The sequence below is a fragment of the Nycticebus coucang genome, chromosome 13 (assembly GCF_027406575.1).
Source record: "Nycticebus coucang isolate mNycCou1 chromosome 13, mNycCou1.pri, whole genome shotgun sequence".
Classification (NCBI taxonomy): domain Eukaryota; kingdom Metazoa; phylum Chordata; class Mammalia; order Primates; family Lorisidae; genus Nycticebus; species Nycticebus coucang.
The window spans coordinates 90613355-90637368 of record NC_069792.1 but is presented as its reverse complement, the minus strand read 5'-3'; the positions used below and the strand labels follow the sequence as shown (position 1 = coordinate 90637368).

The following is a 24014-nucleotide window of genomic DNA, read 5'->3' as shown; positions in this document are numbered from 1 at the left end:
CTAATTACTATTAATATTTTGGTATATAGCCTTTCAATCTTTCCTCCCTATTTATAGTTGTATTTAACAGTTTTTAAGTTTAATTTTGGTATTTGTGTTTGTCAGAGAAAGAAATCGTGGCTCAGGGTGTTGAGTAACTTAGCTGAGGTCCTAGGCACCGACAGTGCCAGAATTCAGTCCAGGTCTGCCAGGCTCAGATGCCCCCTCTCATTCCCAGGTCTTTGCCTCAGCTGCTGCACAACCAGCAGACTGTATAAAATAATAGGGTTTTGCTGCAGTTCTATTCTGAGAATCTCGATTTCATCACTGTTTGTTCATCCACTCACTCATCTTCATTCATGTACGCAGGAAATACTTCGCTGGGTACTTTCTAGGTGCCAGAAAGACCAAAGAATCAGGGAAGCCTCCACCCTCCCAGAGCTCACAGGTTAGCTGAATTCTACATCACATCTAAATGATTAAATATCCGCCTCTAAGGATGTATAGATCTGGGATAGTGCCACACCTCTAGTAGAGGCAACCAGCAAAGCCAACAAGCTGGATGGCCTCATTTTATGTGTGCCTCTCTCTCTGGGATTCTGCTCCTAACGGGAGTGGCTGTATGTTGAGGGCTGGGAGGCTCAGAGTGTGCCTCACCTGTTCTCATCCTCGCAGGGCAGGCTCTGCTGGGTGGTCCTGGGTTTGTCCTACCGCTGGGAATGGATGATGACCCCATTTTCTCAACCAGAGCAGAACTAATGGTATGAAGCAGAGTTAGCTGAACAGATGGAGAGAAATATGTGTAATTCTTGAATGCAGTCCCTACGCTACCCCAATGCTTTGACGTGGCTTTCCTTCCCCGGGGAGATAAATATTATCCCCATTTTGCAAAGGAGGAAGGTGAGGCTTGTTTGGAATCCAGATTTGTGCTCAGGCCTGTCTGATGGCTCCAAATCTTATGTGCTTCCTGCTGATGTTCCTTTGATCCAGACACATCTGATGAGTGGGGCTTTGAAAGCTTCTGAAACTCCAAGTGATTTGGTAAGTTTAATTTTATGTGTTTATTTATGTATTTTTGAGAGGAGTCTCACTCTGTTGCCCTGGGTAGAGTGCCATGGTATCATAGCTCATAGCAACCTCAAACTTTTGGGCTCAAGAGATCCTCTTGCCTTAGCCTCCCAAGTAGCTGGGACTATAGGCATCTGCCATGATGCCTGCCTAGTTTTCCTATTTTCAGTAGAGATGGGGTCTCATTCTTGCTCAGGCTGGTCTAGAACTCCTGAGGTTAAGCAATCCACCAGACTCGGCTTCCCAGAGTGCTAGGATTACAGGCATTAGCTACCGTGCCCAGCCATCTATTTATTTAAAGGCGTACTCATCGAAGGCCTCCGTCAGGCCCTTTGTCTCCAAGATGGCTTGGGGCTTCTGCTCCCAGGGAACTTAAAGTTTGAGTTAAGTCATTGGCAGTGCAGTGACATTTCATCAGGACCTTTCATTTAGTAATTTATTCAGCCATGCTTCGGGATGCGTCAATTAGGATTCTTCAAGTTGCAATTAATAGAAATCCTATTTCAAATGGGATAACTGATAGAAGCAGTTAAGTGGTTCATGTAACCAAAAAGTAGAGAGGAAGGGTGGGTTTTAGGCACACTTTGATCAGGGTTTGGCTTCATTTCTTTGTGATTTCCTTCATAGTAATGAGAGAGGAAAGAGCCACATCTCTTCCCAGAGCCATCCAACAACTTTTCTGAGCTTCCCTTGGATTGAGTCATCTCAGGACATGCAACCATTTTTCAATGAATTATGGTGACAGAGGAAATAGGATAGCATCGATTGAGACCATTCAGGACTCCCCGACCCCCAGAATTGGAGCTGAGGTGTATGTGAAGGAAGGATGCCTCCTGTGAGTGAGAAGTGGAGCAAAAATGTTGAATAAAGAGGCAGTGACAGTCTAGTGGGCAGTGCCCTAGGATCATCCTGCAAAGATGAGTAGGACATTACCTCTTCTCATGAGAGACTCACCTTCTAGTGAGCTTCCTGAAGAAGGGCAATTACGTTCCTTGAATGGTAGGCCTTTTACATATATTTTCACAGTTCTCATAATATTCTTGTCAAGTAAGGAATTAGTTCCATTTTACGGATGAGGAAACAAGTTCAGAGAGGCAGTCCCACCCCTAGCAAGCAAACAAAGTCTGTCTGTAGCTGTGGATCTCATATTGCTCCATGTCTTTTTTTGTGATAGTGGTAGAGAAAATAGATCATTAATGGAGCCCCTAAAAACATCTGTTTAATGACTCTTCTACAACAAGCAGGGCCCTGGGAGTAGTTACTGCTTTTCATTTCAAGCTTTTGTTGGAGGAATCCTGGTTTTTCTTTACCCAACTATAGATGGGAGGAGAATTCCTCTTTGAGGTTCAAGTAAACAATAGAAAATTGAATGAGCTTCTGAGAAAAGTGGAGCCATTGTTAACTGAGAAGCGAATGCCATTAGGTTTTAAAGTAATAGAGTAGCTCTTATGTAAGCATATACAATGCTTCTTTCCCTTGGGCCCAAGTTCACTTGTGCCTTCAAAATCTGTTTTTTTTTGGGGGTGGTGGTGGTGGTGGTGATGGTGGTTTATATAAAGTCAGTATGATTCCTAAATTAAACTGCCAAAATGAGGGCAAACAAGCTGGGTTTTCTGGTTCTCTCCAGACTTTGCAGAGACATAGCATCCGACAGAGCAGGAAGATGAATTGCTGAAAGTCATCTGTGTGCTGGTGGCTCTGTGCACCCCGTGTGTGTGTCCTGTGGTTCCCTGCCAGGTGAAAAGACTCTCATTTGTTTAGAGGTCTGCTGACCTCACTTACTTGCATTCCACCCCAGCAGATATAATTTCATCCTTCAAGAAATAAATCAGAAATGGGGAAATCCAAATGGTGGTTGGTGACATGTTGATGAATAAGGTTTTCAAGTTAGATGCTATGCTTTTTGAGTTCTTGAGTTTTTTCCACATTATTACTGATGATAATGAATTTACCTGTTTACATTTCTATCAAGTTATCTGCTCTGCTTTGGGTCTTGGTGGTAGAGAGTTGAGCATAGTCTTAATTATTGACAGCTTTAGTGGCCCTCCTCTAACCTTATTTCCCCCCAGTCCACCCATATTGGTATCATTTTTGGATTCTGATTTGTTGTGGGCCAGGCAGCTTCTTCTGTTGGACTTTGGAAAAGGTATGAAGTAGAAATTCTGTAAATAGAACATGAAAAAGTTCTGTGGGTAAAAGGCATAGGCTTAAATGTCAGGCAAAGACCAGAAAACCGGGTTGCTGGGCTCATTGTCACCCTAGAGAGTGACCACCGTGGTTGTCCTTAGGGATGAGATTTAGGAATTCTTAGTTACCACAGCATAACCTAGTTCATCTTAATGGATGTAACTGCTACTGTCGTACAGGGAACAAGATTCATGGAACCTGGGAGCGGGCGTGTGTGTGAGTGTGTGTCTGTGTTGTATATACATCTATGCGTGTATGTGAATTTTGCTGTCTCTCTAACACTGGTTCCCAAACTAGTCTGCACATTAGAATCACCTGGCAACATGGATAAATTCATGAGCTCTGGGGCTGGGGCACAAGCCTTCTCAGTTTTTTAAGCTCTCTGGGTGATGCTAATGTTCAGGACACATTCAGGAATCATTACTCTATGTCAGGCGTCCTCAGACTGCAGCCCGCGGGCCACATGAAGCAGTGTGAATTGTATTTGTTCCCGTTTTGTTTTTTACTTCAAAATAAGATATGTGCAGTGTGCATAGGAATTTGTTCATAGTTTTTTTGTTTAAACTATAGTCCGGCCCTCCAACGGTCTGAGGGACAGTGACTTGGCCCCCTGTTTAAAAAGTTTGAGGACGCCTGCTCTGTGAGAATTATACCAACAATATCATGATCGTGATGTGAAAGGGAGTGAGGGGAATGGTAATGACAGTGGTAGTAGCCATCATTGGCTGCTACGTACGTGCCAGGCAGCATCCTGGATTTATAAATATTGCCACTTGTAATCCACACTGCACTCTGCAAGACGGCTCTGTAGGTGGTTGGAGGAAAGGAAGAGTGGTCATACCTTTCAAAATGATGCCAGCCACAGAATTGACTAACTCAGATTATCAGATAAAAGACCAGAAAGATGGGGTTGCTGGGTTTCTCTTGTTGACCCCAGGGGACCATTGTGGTCATCTTTAGGCCTGAGATTTGGAGTTTTTTTGTTACCATGGCATAACCTATCTCATCTTGACAGAAGGAGCCATCCTTTTAATAACCACAGTAGATTCAAGAGTCCATGTTCAGAAGCATATTTTGCAAAGTTATAAATTGAGGGTGAGTTTACTTTGGCTTGTGGCTTGGAAAAAGAAAAGAGTGCAGCAAACCAAGCTATTAATTTTGGGTTGGTTGATTCATCCCTCAAAACCACTCTTTATGTGTCCTAAGGAATCAGGTTAAATAAATTAATAAAATATTACCTTGTGTTTTTGTGACACTTTTCTCAGTGGCGTACACAGTGCTATGCAAACCTTTTGTTATATCCTAGAAAGATTGTTTGTTATCTTAAGGTAAAAAGAGGAACTGTGTTACCTTGAAATGCTTATCTGATGTCCATAGGATCTTCTTACTGGAGCCTTGATTTGTGGGTAGGAGTTTGGCCAGGAACAGCATTGGCAAAGGCACAATAGCAGGAAATAGTATTATATTTACAGGAACTCTGTGAGCAGTTTAGTATTATTACCGGAAAGACGCCACTCCTAGCAGGTGTGGTAGCTCATGTCTATAATCTCAGCACTTTGGGAGGCCGAGGCAGGAGGATTGCTTGAAGCCAGGAGTTTCCAGACCAGCCTGTGCAACGTAGTGAGACCCTGTCTCTACAATAAAATAAAAAGATTAGCCAGGCATGGATGTGCTTGCCTGTATTTCCAGCTACTCAGGAGTCTGAGGCTGGAGGATTACTTGAGGCCAGGAGTTCAGTGCTATAGTTAACTGTGTTCAAGTCACTGCACACCATCCTGGGCAACAGAGGCTCATGTCTCAAAAAACAAAACAAAACAAAAAGAGATGTCACAACTCACTATTATAGATAGTTGAGAAATCCCATGAAACTTGCATCTCTGCTTATTTTTTCTCACATAGCACACACATCTCCTAACATGCTTTTAATAGTAGAAGAGATTTGTATGTTATGAGGAGAAATAAAGACAGTAATTTAATTGACCCCCTTTTATCCTGAAAGATCACACCAGATGCCATACTACATGTTACATACTGATTTATTAGTAGAGCTATTTTATACGCACATAATACATACTATTTACTAGTACAGATATTTCACAGGACTTTGTTGATGTGTCAGTGACATCCACATTTGGAAATGAACTCAGCAGTTCTCCGACAGTGTAGACATGAATCCCTCCGACCTTCAGGGACCCAAAGTCCAGAACTGGGGGATTGTGCTTCTGCGAACCCAACCCTGGGCTCCTGGACAAGTTCCTTAACCACGCATGCCCTGACTTTTCATTAAGTGTAAAATTTTGTGTTGAGGGTGAATTCCAAAGTTTCTTCCACTTCTAAAATTAGGTGATTCACTTAGGAATTTTGATGCAGGCACTGATAAATACAAGTGGCTATTAAATAAAAATGCTAAATAAATACTGAAATGGACACTATAAACATTTACTCCACATCTGTGGGTTGAGACAAGACCGGAGCGTGGGCAAAATAACATTCTCCTCTTTGCCCTCCTGAGTGCAGCACCTGGGGAGAGGGATGCCTTCTCTTTAAACCCATGTTCTGACATGAAATCACCAGGATTTTAGAGAGGTTACACCACTTCTTAACATGTCTCGTGCCAGGCTCCCCCCCCCCTTTTTTTTTAAGCCTTATGCAATATCTTTCCTTTAGCCTTATAAAGTGACTATGAGAACCCAAGCTCCTTCACACTCTTAGTTCATGTCTGAGTTATTTCCACTGTTCTGTCTAAAGCTGAGTGACCTAATCATTTAGGCTGCCTCTGGGGAGGGTCTAAATCTCACCTCTTCTTGCTGATTATCTGATGTCCTCCTTCCAGGCTGCAGCCACGTTGGGGATTCAGAGTAGGGTTAGGACCCTGGGTCTGTGCTCAGGCTAGACTGGTGCCATCTCAGTCCAGCTGCAGCCTTTTATTGAGAGCATGTCTCGTGCCAGGCTCAGTGTTCTCACTGGGGTATCGTGGTGACAGAACAGTGTGGCTTCCACCCTCCTGGAGCTCACAGTGTCCAGGGAACTGTATGGACAGCCGTACAGTTACACTAATGGCAGGTGCTGTAAACAGAAGTGCAGGGACCTGAGAGCACTCCCAGCAGGGAGCTGGCCTGGTTTTGTTCAAAGTGGCAAATGTACGACGTAATGAAGAGCCTGGGCTAGTGGTGGGGGCTGGAGGCATTCAGGCAGCCTGCAAGGTGCGACCACCTGAAGGGGTCAAGAGTCAGCCTACAAACAGCACTGCCTCCCTGTGATTTGATAAAGTGAAGAACAAGGTTTTCCTGGACATGTCTTCCCTGCCTTCTTGTCCCTGACCTCCCAAAGTTAGAAGGAACTCTTCATGTCTTTTTTTTTTTTTTTTAACATAATCTCAAGATTTTATTGTCTTCATGATAAAACAAAAGATGATCAGAACTGTATCACTTGACCCTTTCTCTTCTTATCTCCTCCCAGTGCAAAATGCTTGCATCTCTTAATAGCTAGCATGCTCTTAGATCTGCAGTTGGGCTCCACATACTCAAGCCTCAGCACAATCTTCTTTGTAGTTTTAGCCTTTTTCTGGAAAATCGGCTTAGTCTGCCCACCATAGCCACTCTGCTTCCTGTCATGACGCCGCTTTCCCTGGGCATAGAGAGAGTCCTTGCCCTTTTTATACTGTGTCACTTTGTGGGGCTGGTGCTTGCCACACTTCTTACAGAAAGTCCAGCGGGTTTTAGGAACGTTCACCATGTTTGCGCGAGCGCTAGCGGCAACGAAAGGTCTTCATGTCTTTTAATTTTGTTTTAGTTGTTTTTTTTTTTGAGACAGGGTCCTGCTCTGTCACCCAGGCCAAAGTGCAGTGGTGTCAGCTCACTATAACTTGTAGCTGAGACTACAACTGCATGCCATTATGCTCTGCTAGTTTTTCTAATTTTTGTAGAAAAATTTTGCTCGCTTTTGCTCAGGCTGGTCTCTTGACCTCCTGGCTTCAAGCAATCCTCCCACCTCAGCCTCCCAGAGTGCTAGGATTATAGGTGGGAGCCTCTGCCCTTAATTTTATAGACTGTAGATTCTGAATCACGTATTTGGCTATTGGGTGTTGCTTTGTATTGGAGTAAAGCAGTGTGCCTTTTATCCCAGGAAGGGAAAGTTGTTTACTCCACTCTGCGTGTCCCCCCAAATATGCGATCCAGGATAGATTGGTTGATCAGGGGGCCAATAAAAATGTGGCATGTCATTTAACCCTAGAATTGGGACTGGCCCTGCGTCCATCCAATGCAGCTGATCAAAAGAAGGCTCAGGACTGGGAGAACAGTCACACGTAGCAGTAACATGTCCCAGGTGCCCCTTTGTGTTCAAATTCACCAAAGCTTCTCTTGATTGAGGCAATTACTGGGGGGAATTCTATCAAGCTGGGAGTAGTTTAATAGATACTAGCTTGTAATTAAAAGTTCAAGGTACATTGGCTTTCCTTCATCTGCATCACCTTACCTAGTTTTCTTTCTGCCTTTATAAGTCTATTTCCTTGACTGTGGTGACTGCCGCCAGGAGCCTTCTATCTGCTTCCATCCCTCCTGTCTTTCTGTGCGTGCTGCGTCCGTCTGGTTACCTTCCACCTCCCTTGGCCAGCTCTGCTGCCTTTTCTCTCCTACTATGCTCTTCCTTTTTCAAATGCCTTTCTGGATAAACAGAATAGTTTAAAACATTAAAGGGATATAAAAAAATAGGAGATATATATGTACATTTTTTGAGACGGAGTGCATGGGCATCATCATAGCTCACTGAAGGCTTGAACTCCTGGGCTCCAGTGATCCTCCTGCCTCACCCTCCTGAGTAGCTGGGACTGTAGGAGCCTGTCACCACTTCTGACTAAGTTTTCTATTTTTTGTAGAGATAAGGTCTTGCTATATTGCTCAGGCTGGTCTCGAATTCCTGGCCTCAAGCAATCCTCCCACCTCGGCCTCCCAAAGTGCTAAGAATGCAGGTGTTAGCCTTTACACCTGGCCAAGAATATTATTTTATCCCTAGTCTCACGTAGTTATCTTTTGAGTTTAACCTCTTTGTTCCTTTCTACCATTTTCCCATTGGGCTACATATTTTATATTAATTGTATTGTATATATAATTTTGCATTCTATATATGTATGTAATTGTATTATATGTACAATATACATACATAATTACATATGTCATTTTGCATTGTATTACTATGTAATTTTGTACTTAGCTTTTTTAACATAATATTTGGAAATTTTCAATCAACAAATGTTAAGAAGTCCTATGATGTGCTAGTCATTGTTCCAGGGGTCAGAAACGCATCAGTGAACAGACTAGACATTTCTGCTATCGTAGAGTTCGTGGAGACAATATTTTTTATTTTATTTATTTATTTTTTTTGTAGAGACAGAGTCTCACTTTACTGCCCTCGGTAGAGTGCCGTGGCGTTACACGGCTCACAGCAACCTCCAGCTCTTGGGCTTATGTGATTCTCTTGCCTCAGCCTCCCGAGCAGCTGGGACTACAGGCGCCCGCCACAACGCCTGGCTATTTTTTTTGTTGTTGCAGTTTGGCCGGGGCTGGGTTTGAACCCACCACCCTCGGCATATGGGGCCGGCACCCTACTCACTGAGCCACAGGCGCCGCCCATCGTGGAGACAATAAACATAATACAAACATTGTTAGGAGGTCAGAATGTTTTGGGAAAAAAACAGAATAGGGCTAATGAAAATTGAGAATATTAATTATAAAATATCTTCTCATGTTTTTACCATCTTCTATACTTAAAATAATTTTAAATGGTATTGACAATGGTATTGGTTGTGTATTATCCTTAATGTTGATGCATTATAATTTACTGAGAACCTTAGGACTATGTAACTTTCCATCTAGAGAGGACTGTGAGTCATTCAAAACAAATTTTTTTTTTTTTTGTAGAGACAGAGTCTCACTGTACGGCCCTCGGGTAGAGTGCCGTGGCGTCACACGGCTCACAGCAACCTCTAACTCTTGGGCTTACGTGATTCTCTTGCCTCAGCCTCCCGAGCAGCTGGGACTACAGGCGCCCGCCACAATGCCTGGCTATTTTTTTTTTTGTTGCAGTTTGGCCGGGGCTGGGTTTGAACCCGCCACCCTTGGCATATGGGGCCGGTGCCCTACTCAGTGAGCCACAGGCGCCGCCCTCAAAACAAATTTTTGATTTCTAAAGTGAGGAAACTGGTTCGGAGAAAAGAAAGATCATGTAGCCCTTAGGTAGCAAAGCAGGAACTTTTACATTAATTAATTCTAAAGAGAGTTCTTTTAGAGCCTTACTATGCTCTTTCCCTATTGTGGGAAATTTAATTTGTTCTCAGTTTTATTATAAATAAAATTTGTTACAAATAATGCTGCAATGAGCAGCTTTATGCAAATACCATCTTAATGAAAGTAGCAAGTTTATTAATAACAACAATAATAAATAATAGAGATGGCTAATGTTTTTTGAGCACTTAATATTTGCTGGGCACTGTGCTAACTGCTTTGCATGAAATAATTTACTTCTGACAGTCATTACCATTATTTTCTTAATTTTACAGATAAGAAAAGGAAAGGTTCAAACATAGGCCTGAGATCAGACTCTGTCAGTGTCTGAGTTTGAATATTAAAACAGCAAATGTCAAAAAAAACCCCAAACAAACCCCCAAACCCAAAGTTAAAGAAATGGAAAATATCAAAAAGCAAGATAATCGGTAATGAACCGTTACTTGTGAGTTTACCAAACATTTAAGCTTGACCAAACCTTTACATATTAGCTTTAACTCTATGTAATTTCTCTTTTTTAATTAGCCAGCAGACAGTTAACACTGGCAATTTGATAACTTGCACCTATTACTTTAGGCAGTCTTCACATTAGCACAGTGGATTATATGATTATTGTGCTCATTTTATAGATGAGCAGTGTAGTACTTTAGGAGGAGCTTTGGCACTCTGGGACTTAGTTAACATTTATGGAAGGAAAGGTGAGGAGGGAGACCAGGTGGAGTGATTTATACGGGACCTGCAGCTGCCGAGACCTGGGCTGGAGGCCTGTCTCTTCCCAGCAGCATTGTGACCTGTGGCAAGGTACTTGAACTCCGTGTCTTTCAGTTGTCTCATCTGAAAACAGAGAGCAATAAAATCTTTTCTATATAATGTTGTCCTAAGGATTGAATTGTACATGAGTGGAAATCATTTTGTACAATACCAACTGAAACTAAGCAAGTGGTCAGAGGTGTTGGGGGTAATAATACCTTCTTGTGATCACATTTCATACCAAATCCTTTTCTCTTTCTTCTAACCATAGCGTTTCTGTAAAACATACACAAAAATAATTTTTGAACAGTATTGGTAAGTTAATAACCCTAAACACAATTAGGGATTCTCTTTGTCCATAATCCCCATGACGTGCTTATAAGGTGGGAGGATCAGAAGAGATTAACCTTCTGTTTGGGTTTTGGGGCCTCAGAGGGAGTGAAACTCCATAATGAATGGTTCACCCAACCATTCTCCTTTCTATTCCTCTGTAGCCATCTGTGATTTGATGGCATCCTGTCCTGTCCTTCAGGTGACGTCCCTCCTGTGTCTGTGCTTTTCCTGGTGGAGGGCATGGGATTGTCAGAGCTGAAGATGCCAACTGGGCAGTCCTTTGTGCTAGAGAACCACACAGGGAGCTCTTTGTGGAAAGGGCGGCGCACCCTGAGCATGCCCTCCTGGATTTTTTGGAGCCGGTGAATCTGTAAATGGAGCAATGGGCTTGGGCTGCAGACTGCTTACAGCATCAGTTAACCCTGGGGACCAGTCTCTCCTTCTTGGGAAAACCTTGCCTCCTGAGAGGGCTTGGGAGGGAGAAAGGAAGGTGGGCAGAACATCTTTTCCTCTTTTTCCCATTCACATCTTGCCAAGAAAGCATACTCCTCATTTCTATCGCCTGTGTCACCAGCAGATTCCCAGTCTGAACTCCTGTGAGCATCGCCCTTGCTTCCTCACACTTCAGCTTTTCCGGCTGCAAACTATTTTCCTTCTCTAGTCAATGAGAACTCTAATAACTCCAGGTGGTGAATGGGCGGTGGGGAGTACATCTCTGCAGAAATATAGTGCTGAAGCAATACAAACACAGAGGGAAAAAAATGGGACGCTTGTCAAGAAGGAAGCGCTATAATAAAACATTTTACTTTTCTTGACATTGAAGAAATCTCCCCTCTAGTTACACACGGGAGTATTATACTGTAGCCTTTAACAACAATGTAGCTGAAGTTCCTTTATTAAGGAAGGATGATTAAGATACATTGTGAGATACACTGTCCCCAGTGTTTTACAAGTTTTATCCTTATTAATCCTTGCAACAAACTTATGGGGAAACAGACTCCAAGAGAAAGAAAGACTTCTATTAAATTGTAGAGCAGGTTTCAAACCCTGAGAAGGCTACATCCAGAGCTTTGAGGCAATCTCAGCTCTGCCATATTGCCCTCTGCTTCCCAAGGATGCTTTGCGGGGTGAGTGAATACATGAATGAATGGATTAGAGGGGTTAGGACAAGAGAAACAGCTTCCATAGAGAATTAGACCTTAGGATCCCCATGGATGACGAGAAGCTGTTCTCCACAGCTCTGCAGTTTCTATATGCAATGCAGTAATAGTTGCCCAAGCCTGTCCCAGGAGAGTTGCAGCTTCCCTGGGCCTCGAGGCCACACTTTTCCAATACCTTTTGCCTAAAGGCTCTCTTTCCTGGCTTAACTCATCCCTTGCAAAATGCCCTGAGCCCAGTGAGACTAGAGTAAACCCAGGATGTAGGGTGTGGACCTTCAGTAACTGAAGGAAACTGAGCTATTTCAACATGATGAAGTATTCTGCAGTCTTTATAATGATAACCATGACTGTGTAGAAATACAAAAAAGTGTTGGGAAATAGTTGCACATATCTGAAGATACCAATTAAAGCAATGCGCATTTACCAGGATAAAGGTTGGGAGGGGACAGGAATGAAAACTGTAAAGGCATTGGGTTCAGATGGTGTCACCACTCAGTCTGGTAAGCTGCTTTGGGGTTATGCCTACAGCCTCTGTTTCTTCTTCCCCCAGATTCAACCAGTCGCAAACTCTTACAGATTGTGTATCAGTAAGTGTCTTAATTCTGGTGCCTGTTCCTCATCCTCACTACCAGCTTCCTAGGCCAGACTCTTATTAATTCTCTTCTGGACCCCATAACGGCTTCTTACCTGGTCTGCTGGATTTGCTTCTCTCTACCACTGTCATCCATATTGGACCCTGTGGTCAGACTGATCTTGATATAAAACATATCTGATTATGTCTCTCAAAGGTTCGGTTAGAAGCTTATCTTCTGGTTGCTTCAGGAAGCAAGTTCATGGCACTGGGAGGTCTTTACAATCTCAACATGTCACGAACACCCCTCCTTCTGGGCCTGTGCCTTTTCAGCCCTTTAGCCTTCCTTCAAGACCAAACATAAAGGACCCAACCTCTGTGACACCTTCACAGCTGCCCCAGGGAAAGTTGGTTCCTCCATCCTCTTAAATTACAATGAGTCATGCTGTGTTCTAAGTGTAAGGGTATAGCCTGTGGACTCACTGAACTCTGAGCCTCTCTGGAGCAAGGACCTACTGTCCTGCTGTCCTCCTCCCTGGACTGTCAGTTCGGTGCTTAGGATATAATTGAGGGGCAAAAATGTGTGTTGATTGAATGACTCAATAGTGAATCAGTTTATTCTCTAATGTTTTAAAATAAATGTAATAATAAAAAATTTAAAGAAAACTGCACTTAAAGCAACAGGATCTTCTGAAATTTAAGACAAAATAGAGGCAATGCAATGTAAATGGAAAAACAGGCAAATTAGAGAGGTGACAGATTGGGTTTGAATCCTGGATCTGGCACATCCTGAACCCTCAGTTTCCTCATTTATAAAATGGACATGATGACAGTACCATATAAAATGGTTGTAAAAAAGGAAAAGAGGAAACGCAAGCCAAGGGCTTAGTATAGTGCCTGGTACATTGTAAGGCCTCAAAAAATGCTAGCTAGCCACAATGATTAAGTCATCTTTGAGAGGCTAGTGCTGTGTTGTAAATATATATATATATTTTTGGGGTGTGTGTGTTCATTTGCTTGTTTTTTCAATGAAAAACTTTTTTTTTTTGAGATTCAATCACAAATTTATTTTCACTATTTGAAGCGGAATTGTTAAATAAAATTTGGAAAGCATTAAACATTTCAATTTTCTTTTGTGGTTTTCCAAACCAGAAAACTACTTGGGAGGCATATTAAGTGGTTTAGAAAATAAGTAATGAAATAAATCATTCATTTCTTATCATCACTCATTTCTTTTTTTTTAAATTAAATCATAGCTGTGTGCATTAATGCAATTATGGGGTACAATGTGCTGGGTTTATACACAATTTGAAATACTTTCATGAAACTGGCTAACGTAACCTTCGCCTCCTTTTCTTTTTTTTTTTTTTTTATTGTTGGGGATTCATTGAGGGTACAATAGGCCAGGTTACACTGATTGCAATTGTTAGGTAAAGTCCCTCTTGCAATCATGTCTTGCCCCCATAAAGTGTGACACACACCAAGGCCCCACTCCCCTCCCTCCGTCCCTCTTTCTGCTTTTCCACACTCAATGAAAAACTTTTAAAGCTTTGACCTCAGCTGAAATGTGATTACATTCATGCAGAATGATGAAGAAAGGATTATGGAAGAATAATTCAGCAGTTCTTCTAGGATCTTGTTTTCTGAGCCAGCTTCTTCCTTCAGGGCCTTCCCATACGAATACTAGAAGAACTGTGAGTCCTGGCATAGGGTAGGAATGGGTCTAGAGCTGAGGATGAGAAAGGTGCCTCTGAGAAGCATGTTCTGTGCTCCTCGCAAGAATCATCCTAGTTTACTGTTATCCCTTCTCAATGGACTATTTTCCAGCATCATGTCTGTGTTGCTCTCCAGAGATAAAATTAGGACCAATGAATGACAGTTGTTGGGCATCGGATTTCTGCTCTGTGTAAAAGAAGAGGTTCCTCAATTAGAGGAGGTTGACATTTGTAGTGGTGAGTTCCCTGTTAATTGGAGATATTTGAGCTAAATTGGATGTTTATGTGTTGAGGATCCAAAGATTTTTACTTTTAGTAAGAGGTTGGGTTAAAGGTGTGTGGCTACTAATATCTAAGGGACAAGCACTCTTTGGTTCAAATTGAGGACAGTGGTCTTTCTATATAAACCCAGCTTATCTAAGATTGGATGTCAGTGTGTCAGACAAATGGACCACGGTTCTTGGATTATGAAGACTTTTATGTCAGCATCAACGTTTGTAAAACATTAGCTCTTTCAGTGTAATTGAAATTGATGAAAATCGTAATAGATATAGTATGTAAACTCCAAATCCTCAAGTATGATGATTAAGGTAAAAATCTGAAGCCCAGGGCGGTGCCTGTGGCTTAAAGGAGTAGGGCGCTGGCCCCATATGCCAGAGGTGGTGGGTTTAAGCCCAGCCCCGGCCAAAAACTGCCAAAAAAAAAAAAAAAAAATCTGAAGCCCAGGACTCTTGTTCTTGGTGTGTTCCTTGAAAAAGCCACTTAATCTCTTCATAACTCTCTTAACAGGTTTCTGTATAACATGCTTACTGTTAATATGTTACCTTTTGGTCTCCCTGAAAGTAAAGAGGACAAATAAGGTAAGGGCTGCCCTTTTGTCTTTGGGAGCAAGGAGTGACTTATTGGCCATGTACAGTAAGGCCCAGATAATTCTTGGGATCTTACCTAATTGATTAGACTTGCATTCATAATCAGGATGTCATAGATAGGCTCCTTAGTTTTGTGAATTTCCTGAAATTCTATGTAAACATATGTGTGTATATGTATTTTCCTGGGGAGAAAAGTGCATATTTTTATAAAAAGATTTTCAGTTGGGGCTGTGACCCCCAAATATTCATAACTATTTACGTTCATTTTAGTGATTGGCTCAGCAAACTGAAAATAACCCTGGGAGATTGTAATCTTTCACACATTAGTGTTAATAAAAAATAATAAAAAAAATCTAGGAGTTTTGTAACATGAGTAGGATGAACTAGCTGGAGAGGATGTCTGTTCTTTGCATGTAAAGAGGTGGAGGGAATCTTTATATTCAAAGAATGAAATGACAAGAGTCTGGGCCCCTCACCACATACAGGTTCTCTGCCCATTAGACATCCTTGTCCAGAGTCCATCCCAGAACAAGGGTTTGATTTATCTGAAAGTGCTGTGCAGAGCACGCTACCCGTCTGAAATAGTGGCGTCCCATTTCTGTTTTCAGATCCTTTAACACCTCGCCTAGGCGTCTCCCTGATATCATCGCCGGCGATAACGGTGCATCCCTGGGGAGCCTGCCAGGCGTCTCTGTCCAGTGAGGAAGCGCGAGCGAGGCTCAATACCTGGCCTAAGGCGGAAAGGCGTGCCAACTGGCCCAGCCCTTCCAGGCGCGGGGGTGGTGGAATGTGGCAACTTGCCAGGCTTTAGTCCTGCTCTGAGAGCCCTGAGGTCCAGTTCCTGCCATTTCCTACCTCGCTGACCTGAGGCAGGTCGTCGTCACCTCTAAACCTCAGTTTCCGTCTTTGCGATGAAAAGACCTCAACCCACTCAGAAACTGTCTTCGGCGCGAGTGCTACCCCTTTAAGGAGGTCGGGGGTGCGGAGGGGCTGGCCGCGCCTCCTTGCCCTGGCGCGGCGTCCCGCTGACCACCTGTCTCCGGCTTTGCCCCGCCCCTTTCGGGAGGGTAGGAAGGAGGGAGCGGAGAAGGAAGGCTGAGAGTTTTACCTTGCGGGGCGCGCGCGCGGCGCATGCGCACGGCCGCACAGGTCCGCGGCGCCCTCACTTCCTGGCATTTCCTCCTCCCCTCCCCGCCGTTACCCTGTACATCCGGGTCACTTGCCCTCCCAGCTCCGAGCCGCTGCGGTCGCCGCTGCCTGGCTCTTAGCGGCTCCGCCACAGGGGCAGGTGCCGAGGGGCTCGCGGGCCGGCCGCCGCCGCTCCCCCGCTCCGCGCCCGGGGCTCCCCCTAGCGCCGCTGAGGAGTCACCGCTGCGGCTCGCGGAGGGTGCAGGAGCGGGGCTGAGAGCGCCTGGAGGCCCGAGCGGAGGGTGAGTGGTTTTTAACCATTTTTCCCTCTTCCCTCATACCCCTCGTTCTTAGGCTCCGCGACCTCATTTTGGCGGAGAGGCGGGTGCGTTGGGGCCTGGGCCGGCGCGTGGCTTCCTCCTCCTCCCTGGGCGCGCTGGGCCCTCCCCGGGCCCCGCGGCTCCCCTAGACCTTCCTTCCCGGCCCGCGGCGCTCATTCATTCGGATCTTCCTTTCTTCCGCCCCTTCCTTCCCCTTATACCTCCATGCCCGAGCTCACCGCACCCTTCCACTCCCAGATCCTGGGTCTCCCCCCGACTTTTGGCTCCCCAGCTCATTCTCCGAGTCGACGTTTGACCCTCCACCCCGTCTTCTACCACCTTTTCCTCCTCTCCTCCCTCTGCTCATCCCCAGATCCACACCCCCTTCTGCCTCCGGCCCCGCCACGCCTCACCCGATGTCCAACCCTCCGGATCGCTGGGGTTGAAGTTGGTGTCTTTACTGGTCCCTATCACTTCGTTTTCCGCCTTTAAGGCCAGACTTAAAACTTACGTACTGGGTTGACCTTTTCATTCCCAGAGTTTGAAGTCCAGATTCTCAGTCTTGGAATTTGGTTTCAGTATGTTTCCAAAACACACAATTTGTACTATCATTACCCAAATCTGTGATTATCAAACTTTAGTAGAAGTGGCAATTGCTGTGGAGATTTTTTTTTTTTTTAACCTCATGACTATTCTAGGCAATACTAAATACCTTGTTCTTTTCTTCTTTTTTTTCCTGGAAGAGTGTTTATGATGGATTAATTTTTCTGAGTATAAAATTTGGCAAACGATTGTTATTTTTCCTACTCCTCCAGATTCCTCCTGGCTGGTTTTTTTGGCTGATTTGCCGCATTACGTGTTAATACTTACCTATTAATGTTCGTGGGTGAGATTTTTTTTTGTCTCATCCGTCAGCGTTTAATTGAGTGCCCCCTGCGTGCTCTATACTCATGAATTTCTTTAATGAATGTGGTATCTTGAAGTGCCATTCTGGATAAGACAGATTTTTTGGAATTCGCTTACACATTTTGCCTCCTTCTGTAAGATTATTGAGTTTGCCACCGTTTTACTCTTTAATCTCTATGTGAAAAATGTGTATCACCCGATTTTTTGTTCTTTTTTAGTCTTGCAGTTTGGCAGACTGACATTCCAGAGGAGTGTTTTATATATAGCTAAAGACTCAGGTGTTTGGTGACTTATTATTGTAAATTATTATAGGCTAATACACTTCAAGAAAACACACTGATCCTTTTAATTCTTTAATTGTGTCTAATTATAGAAACAGAAGCTTTGTGTCTAGAAAGACTTGATAACTTGGGCTTATTTGATAGCGCATTTGTAAAGTGTTGCAGTTAACTGAAACTGCCTAATCGGCATTCAGAAAATGAAATGATAGCATTTTTTTTTGATGTGACTTTCATAGTCCATAAAATAGAATCCAAGGGAGTTTCTTACTCCTAAAGCACACCTACCTGCATGCTGTTATGATGATGTTATTTTTATCAATATTTATGTTAGCATTTTCTTTTTTTTTTTGGTTTTTGGCCGGGGCTGGGTTTGAACCCGCCACCTCCGGCATATGGGACCGGCGCCCTACTCCTTGAGCCACAGGCGCCACCCTATGTTAGCATTTTCTAACAGCCCTTTTTTTCTGGGGAGCTAGGTATTAAGAAGGCACTTGGTTTGGATAACTTAAAAATAACTCATAGTTAAGATTACTTTTTTTTTTTAATGGCAGAGCTGTTTTGTTAGATGTTAATTAAAACCTTTTTTAAAAAATTTCTTAAAAACTTGCTTTTGTAGGAGTATAGAATGTATAGTATGAACTCAAGATTATGTAATTAGGTAGAGGTTAAATTTTTCTCTTCAAGAAAGTGATTAATTTATCAAAGGGCAGCGATATTAGTTGATTCTAGTTGCCCCCGCAAAATTATAATTTCAGATGCTGAATAAAGTTGTCAGTGCAGTTTATTTTGATTGATTACAGGTGATTTTTTACTTAAGTGAATTTAAAAATTAATTTCTTTGACATTCCCCAAAATAAATGAGTTAGAAAAATTACATGTTAATTTAAGTCCTTCCCCTGTTGTGATTGACTCATTTGAAATGGTCGTTTATCTTTACATATTAAATAACAGTTCATGGAGAAGTATAGAGGGATACCTTTTCGTTACTCATCTCCTTGGGAAAATACTGGATTGTCATTTCTGAGGTTACTTAATTCTTATTAAGTATTGATGCATTCAACTGTTCAGGAGCCTGTAATTTTCTCTTTCACTGTTTAAGGAAAACAAGACTATAATACACATATTTAGATGTTATTTAATTATGTTGTTAGTGGCATGCCTCCTCTTGTTTTTGGTCCCTCCTTTTTTGTAACTACACCAGAGTTTAACATAGTGCCTGCCTGGTGCATAGTAGAGTCTCAGTAAATGTTTTGAACAATTGAATGAATGGCAAGGCCAAAGAGTTTTAAACCATGAAGGTACTTTGTAATTATGTGGTAAAGGTTTTGGAGAAGTATGTTGGTTTCTCTGAGCTGCAGTTTTCTCAAGTATCTCCTATATTTTGAAGACTGCTGTACTGGGTTATTTAAATTGCTTTGAGATTTTGGGGAGAAAAAGTGCAATAGACATATGTTATGCTTCAGTTCATAGAAGATATTTTTTTATTTAGAATGGGTATTTGATATTTGTATTTTGTCAGCATTTATGAGCAATAGTCAATTCAGATAATTCCTTGTGCTTTTCAAGTCTCTAAATCTCAGCATAAACGTTTTTGGATGCATGAGTTCATCCTATATCATGATTAATTCACTAATTAACTTGGCTCCTTAATTATTATTCTGTAATATTGAACACCTACTATATGCCATGTCTCATACACATTAGATTAGTTTCATGACAATCTTGCAAGGTATGGAATAATTTCTAATTAATTCTTAATGAATATTAGTGAAATTAAGGCCCAAAAGGTAATTCATTCAAGCATACTCCCAAATGGGAGATGTTGAAGACGGTCATCTGAACCCAGACCTATACAATTCATTGCCTTCAGTAAAATTTTATTTCAAGGTACTAATTTGAAGTCTTATCTTTTATATTTATTTAGAGAGTGTACTTAAAACAGCACATCTCAAAACTTGTTTTAGTCACCATACAGGATAATGTTCACTTGTTCTGTATTCTCCCACGAGCATATACAATATTAAAATTTCCTGCTTACTAGTCACAGCTTTACCCTTTCCCTATTCATGCAAATAATTGGAATGCAAATAAGTTACATTTGTAAAACTTTTTAAACAAGGAGATCTTTCTTAGAACTTTGATTATTTGAATGTATACATTTCTTTGTTTTTTTTAGATAGAGTCTCACTATGTTACCCTCCGTAGAGAGCTCTGGCATCACAGCTCACAGCAACCTCCAACTTGGGCTTAAGCGATTCTCTTGCCTCAGCCTCCCAAGTAGCTGGGACTACAGGCGCCCGCCACAACGCCCGGCTATTTTTGGGTTCTAGTTCTCATTGTTGTTTGGCAGGCCCTGGCTGGGTTAAAAGCCGCCAGCTCCAGTGTATGTGGCTGGCGCCCTACTTTTGAGCTACAGGCGCCAAGCCTTACATTTCTTGCTAGACACCCTCACAATCTGGATAATGATACCGTGGATGAGAATGACTGTTTTCAAAGGTATTGTGTGATTTTGAGTAGAAGACTTAATGCAAAGATGTAAGGTGCTATTGTATGTGACTGAAGCTTTGAATCCTGTTGAGTTTTTTCCTACTATGCAGTAATTGCTGTTTGGTGTATTCTAGTTGATGCGTTGTGTATGGTATGTATTAAATCCTAGACTGATACACATTCTTTTCAATGTGTCTAGAATTTTTTTTCCAAATTACACTGAGTAGTAATTTAGGTCAGACATATTCAGGAAAACAGTTGCTAAGAAAAAAATTAGGACATACTTCCAGATATTATTTGGTTATTTATACTATTTCTCTGTTCTTAGTGAAGATAATAGAGAATTAAGTGCACTAGTTTAAATGAAATCTGAGATCTGCTATGTCTTGAAGTAGACCTTTGTAGTTTGTTGACTTGTACTCTTATTGAGAGATTCTTTTTATTATGAAATTATACTGTAAATTGAGAAAAATATTTCATTTCAGTCTTGGCTTACTCTTTTCTGATAATGTGAAGATCCTCAAATTAAAAAAAGGTAATAACAATGTCTCTGTTATATGTCCCACAACACTGTTGTGAAATTTTTGTATTTCAAGGTGGCGTAATAAGGAAGGTGGGTTATAATTTTATACAAGTAATGTATTTCTAAGTCAGATGATCATTTAAAATTATTTGGGTTTTGATCATCTATTTGACATCTAGCAGAATATTGGGTACATGGAGTACCATTAATTACTCAAATAGTTATTGAGCACATAAGCAAGGTTATACTACAATAGTGAATAAATCATTTGTAGTCCTTTCTTGGATTGGAGTAGGAGATAGAGAAAAACAGACAATGTGAATTCAGTGATGTGTATTGTAATGCCAACTAAACTAAGACCCGAAGAGTGGACCAGTCAGGCGAAAGGGAGAGTGCATGAAAGAGAAGCAAAAAGCCTGAAGATAAGAGAAGTTGTTTTAGAAACTATACTGGTTCTGTATGGCAGTATTGTGGAATGTAAAGGAAGAACGGAAAAGAAGAATCTAAAGAGGTAGATAAGTAAACTGTAAAGCTGGCTATATGAATCATACATTGAAGGCAATGGTGAAACCATTATAGGATTTTAATGGAAGATTGTTCTGACTGCTTTTGGAGAATGGATTGATACTGAGTTAAGATTGTAATAGGGGACAAATTAAGAGGCTGTGGCTGAAGTCTAGGAAAGCATTGTCAGTGATCTGTACAGTATTGACAATGGGGGGATGATGTTAAACATGTAAGATTTGGTGATTTACTGGATGTGGGCTCTGTTGAGCTGCTAACTTTGCTTCAGTGGTAGCATAGGGAATAAAGTTTCTCCCAAAAGTCTAGGTACAACTTTTTCATGTAAAATTGAGATGCTGGTTAGGGCAAAGGCTAAGCCATATGTGTTTTCAAATAAGTACTGTCTATTGATTTGCCATTTTCTTAGATATTGAATATTAGCTGACTCCCCACTCCCCCAAATAGGAATTTGTATTATCAGGCTGGAGACCTCCATGAGTCAGGATTCAGTTTCCATAAGAGTCCAGAAGCAAGCTAATGGTTGCTTTTTGAAAGTAATAAACCTGTTAGTTTAGTCGGGAGACAAAGGTGGAGGTTACCTCTCTTTGCCAAGTGCTCTAATCAGTAAAATCATGAGAGATTTGTAGCTCAAAATGGTCATTAGGATTGTAGGGCCCCAAAAGTACTAGAAATTTTTTTTCATACAACCCTTCTCAATTGGAAGGGTAGTACAGTGGTTCTCAACCATCCTAATGCTGCGACCTTTTAATACAGGTCCTGTGGGTCACGACCCACAGGTTGACAACCGCTGGGGTAGTACAAGCATATAACAGATCAATTCCTACGATATGTTAAGATGGTAGAGGCAATGAAACCACAGTGACATGGCCCCACCTATAAGCCATATTCGTTTCTTTAACCCATTGTAACCCCTGCCTAGACCCTGTTAGCTGTATCTGGGTATCACCTCCCCCCAGCAGAACTAACTAGGGTGACCTGGGTGCTGCATGTATTCAAGAGAACCATGAAATTTCAGTTCCTCTCTAAAGTTCTGTGGGCAGCCTCAGATGAGTATATTTGATCTTTTGTCCCTTTTGTGTAATCAGAGAGACCTCAGCTCCATTCCTGTCTTTTTCTTTAAAGCCAGAGAATTTGGGGTAGAAGAGACAGATCAGAGGGTGTGGAGGGAGAGAACAACTCAATGCCATTAATCAACGCAGTGATACTAAATTAAAGTGAAATATGAGGAAATCACCTTGGGAGGTAAGGCATGAGATTACTTTGCTTTTGTTTATATCCATCTACATTTTTTTAATATTCACTTTTGATGATTCCCTTGCAGTTCAACCAAAGAACTTCTAATGTTTTCCACCTCAAGTTCTGTAGTTGGCAGTAAGGCCATCCATTATCTACACCATCTTATTTGAGGTCAAGGTGGGGGGTGGGGGTTTGTTCTTGGATCAGCAGCTGCAGCCATGTTACCTTAACATCTGGGGCCATGGAGCTTGTTGCTCCATTATCATATATCTCTTTCTCGACCAGTTCAGAGGAGAATGAACAACCAACCCACCACTTAAGTGGCTAATTTCCTTCTTGACTTCTCACTACTCAGTTTCTAAACATTAATTCAACTTCTATTTATTAATCAACAAGTGAGAGAGTCCTTATTCCTACCTTTTCCTTGCCTGCCACTAGGATCACTCTCAGATCCCTGGATATCTCATTGTTTCTCTGTACTTAGTCTGCTGGGGCTTTATCCTTTCTCTTAGAAAGTCATGGTTTTGTGAACATCCCATCCTTGTTGCCCCAAACTGTCAAGAACCATGATGATCTGAGATTTTATTCTACATGCAAGCTAATAAATTATCTTGCCACATGGGTGCTGGTAGAAGACAGGAAACTCCTTTGTCATAGATGAAGAATAGTATTATTCTCTGTAATAGCAGTAGCCACATTTTTAGCTTTTGTGCTGGTTTTCTGATCCTCAGTTCTTTCAGGATGATGTGAAGAGGGCCAGTTAATACTTGTACACATTGGGGTACATTTTTGGAGAGAAGCCCTGAGTTCAGGGAACCCAAATCTTTTCTAATGAGCTGTAAGTATGCCCATCCCTTGCTCTGGAGGAATACTCTATTAATCATACTGGTCTGTAAGCATGTTTGTCTTTTGCTCTGAAAGGAGAAACTATATTTTTTAAGGCTGTTCACCACAGTCATCCTTGAAAAGGAAGTCTAGAGCAAAGGACATATGGTACCTCTGCTTGTAATGTGCAGAAGAGAGACCAGACCTGTGGAGAAATGTTTCCCAACATATGTAAATTACTTGTCAATAAATATTACCTGGCATGTAATAAGAGCACTGTAAATCCTATTGTTGGTGCTGTTCACTTCTTTGTTCTGTTTTTTTTTTTTAAGGGGGGGACAAACGTATGTAATGACCTTGGTGGAATATTTTTTATTTTTGAGACAGAGTTTCACTATGTTGCCCTCTGTAGACTGCCATGGTGTCACAGCTCACAGCAACCTCAAACTCTTGGGCTTAAGCAATTCTCTTGCCTCAGCCTCCCAAGTAGTTGGGACTGCAGGTTCCTGCCATAGTGCCCTGCTATTTTTGTGCTTGTTGTAGTTGTTATTTAGCCAGCCTGGGCAAAGTTCGAACCCACCAACCCTGGTGTATGTGGTTGGTGCCCTAACCACTGAGCTTTGGGTGCCAAGCCGTGACCTTGGTGGAATTTTGAGCTTTTTTTCTAAGTTGGCCACTCTAATAACATTTACTCAAACAAATAACTGACATGTTCAGACATCTTTCAGTTTGAAAAAGTTCACCTGTGAGACTTGATAATGAGAATCTACAGAGAACTCAAATTAACCAAAAAGAGCAAACAATCCCATTTATCACTGGGCAAGAGACATGAACAGAACCTTCTCTGAAGAAGACAGATGAATGGCCAAA

General features: G+C 42.0%; 1 protein-coding gene across 27 annotated transcripts in view; it reads left to right on the top strand.

Moving 5' to 3' along the window:
• The window catches only part of CYRIB (CYFIP related Rac1 interactor B), a 154650-nt gene that overhangs the window by 50934 nt on the left and 79702 nt on the right, over positions 1-24014 (top strand). For 3 of the 27 annotated variants that reach the window (XR_008373789.1, XM_053558745.1, XM_053558747.1), the window contains exons 3-4: positions 12309-12345; positions 14834-14904. The exons of 13 other annotated variants lie outside the window; for them this stretch is intronic. Coding sequence is in view for 6 of the 14 variants with exons in the window: in XM_053558745.1 (XP_053414720.1) it covers positions 12309-12345; positions 14834-14904 (108 nt within the window). In the remaining 8 variants the exon portion in view is untranslated. Of the gene's footprint in view, positions 1-12308; positions 12346-14551; positions 14905-16111; positions 16344-22205; positions 22326-24014 lie in introns of those variants that run through there. 11 more of the 27 variants (XM_053558721.1, XM_053558722.1, XM_053558720.1 and 8 more) reach the window with 7 other exon arrangements.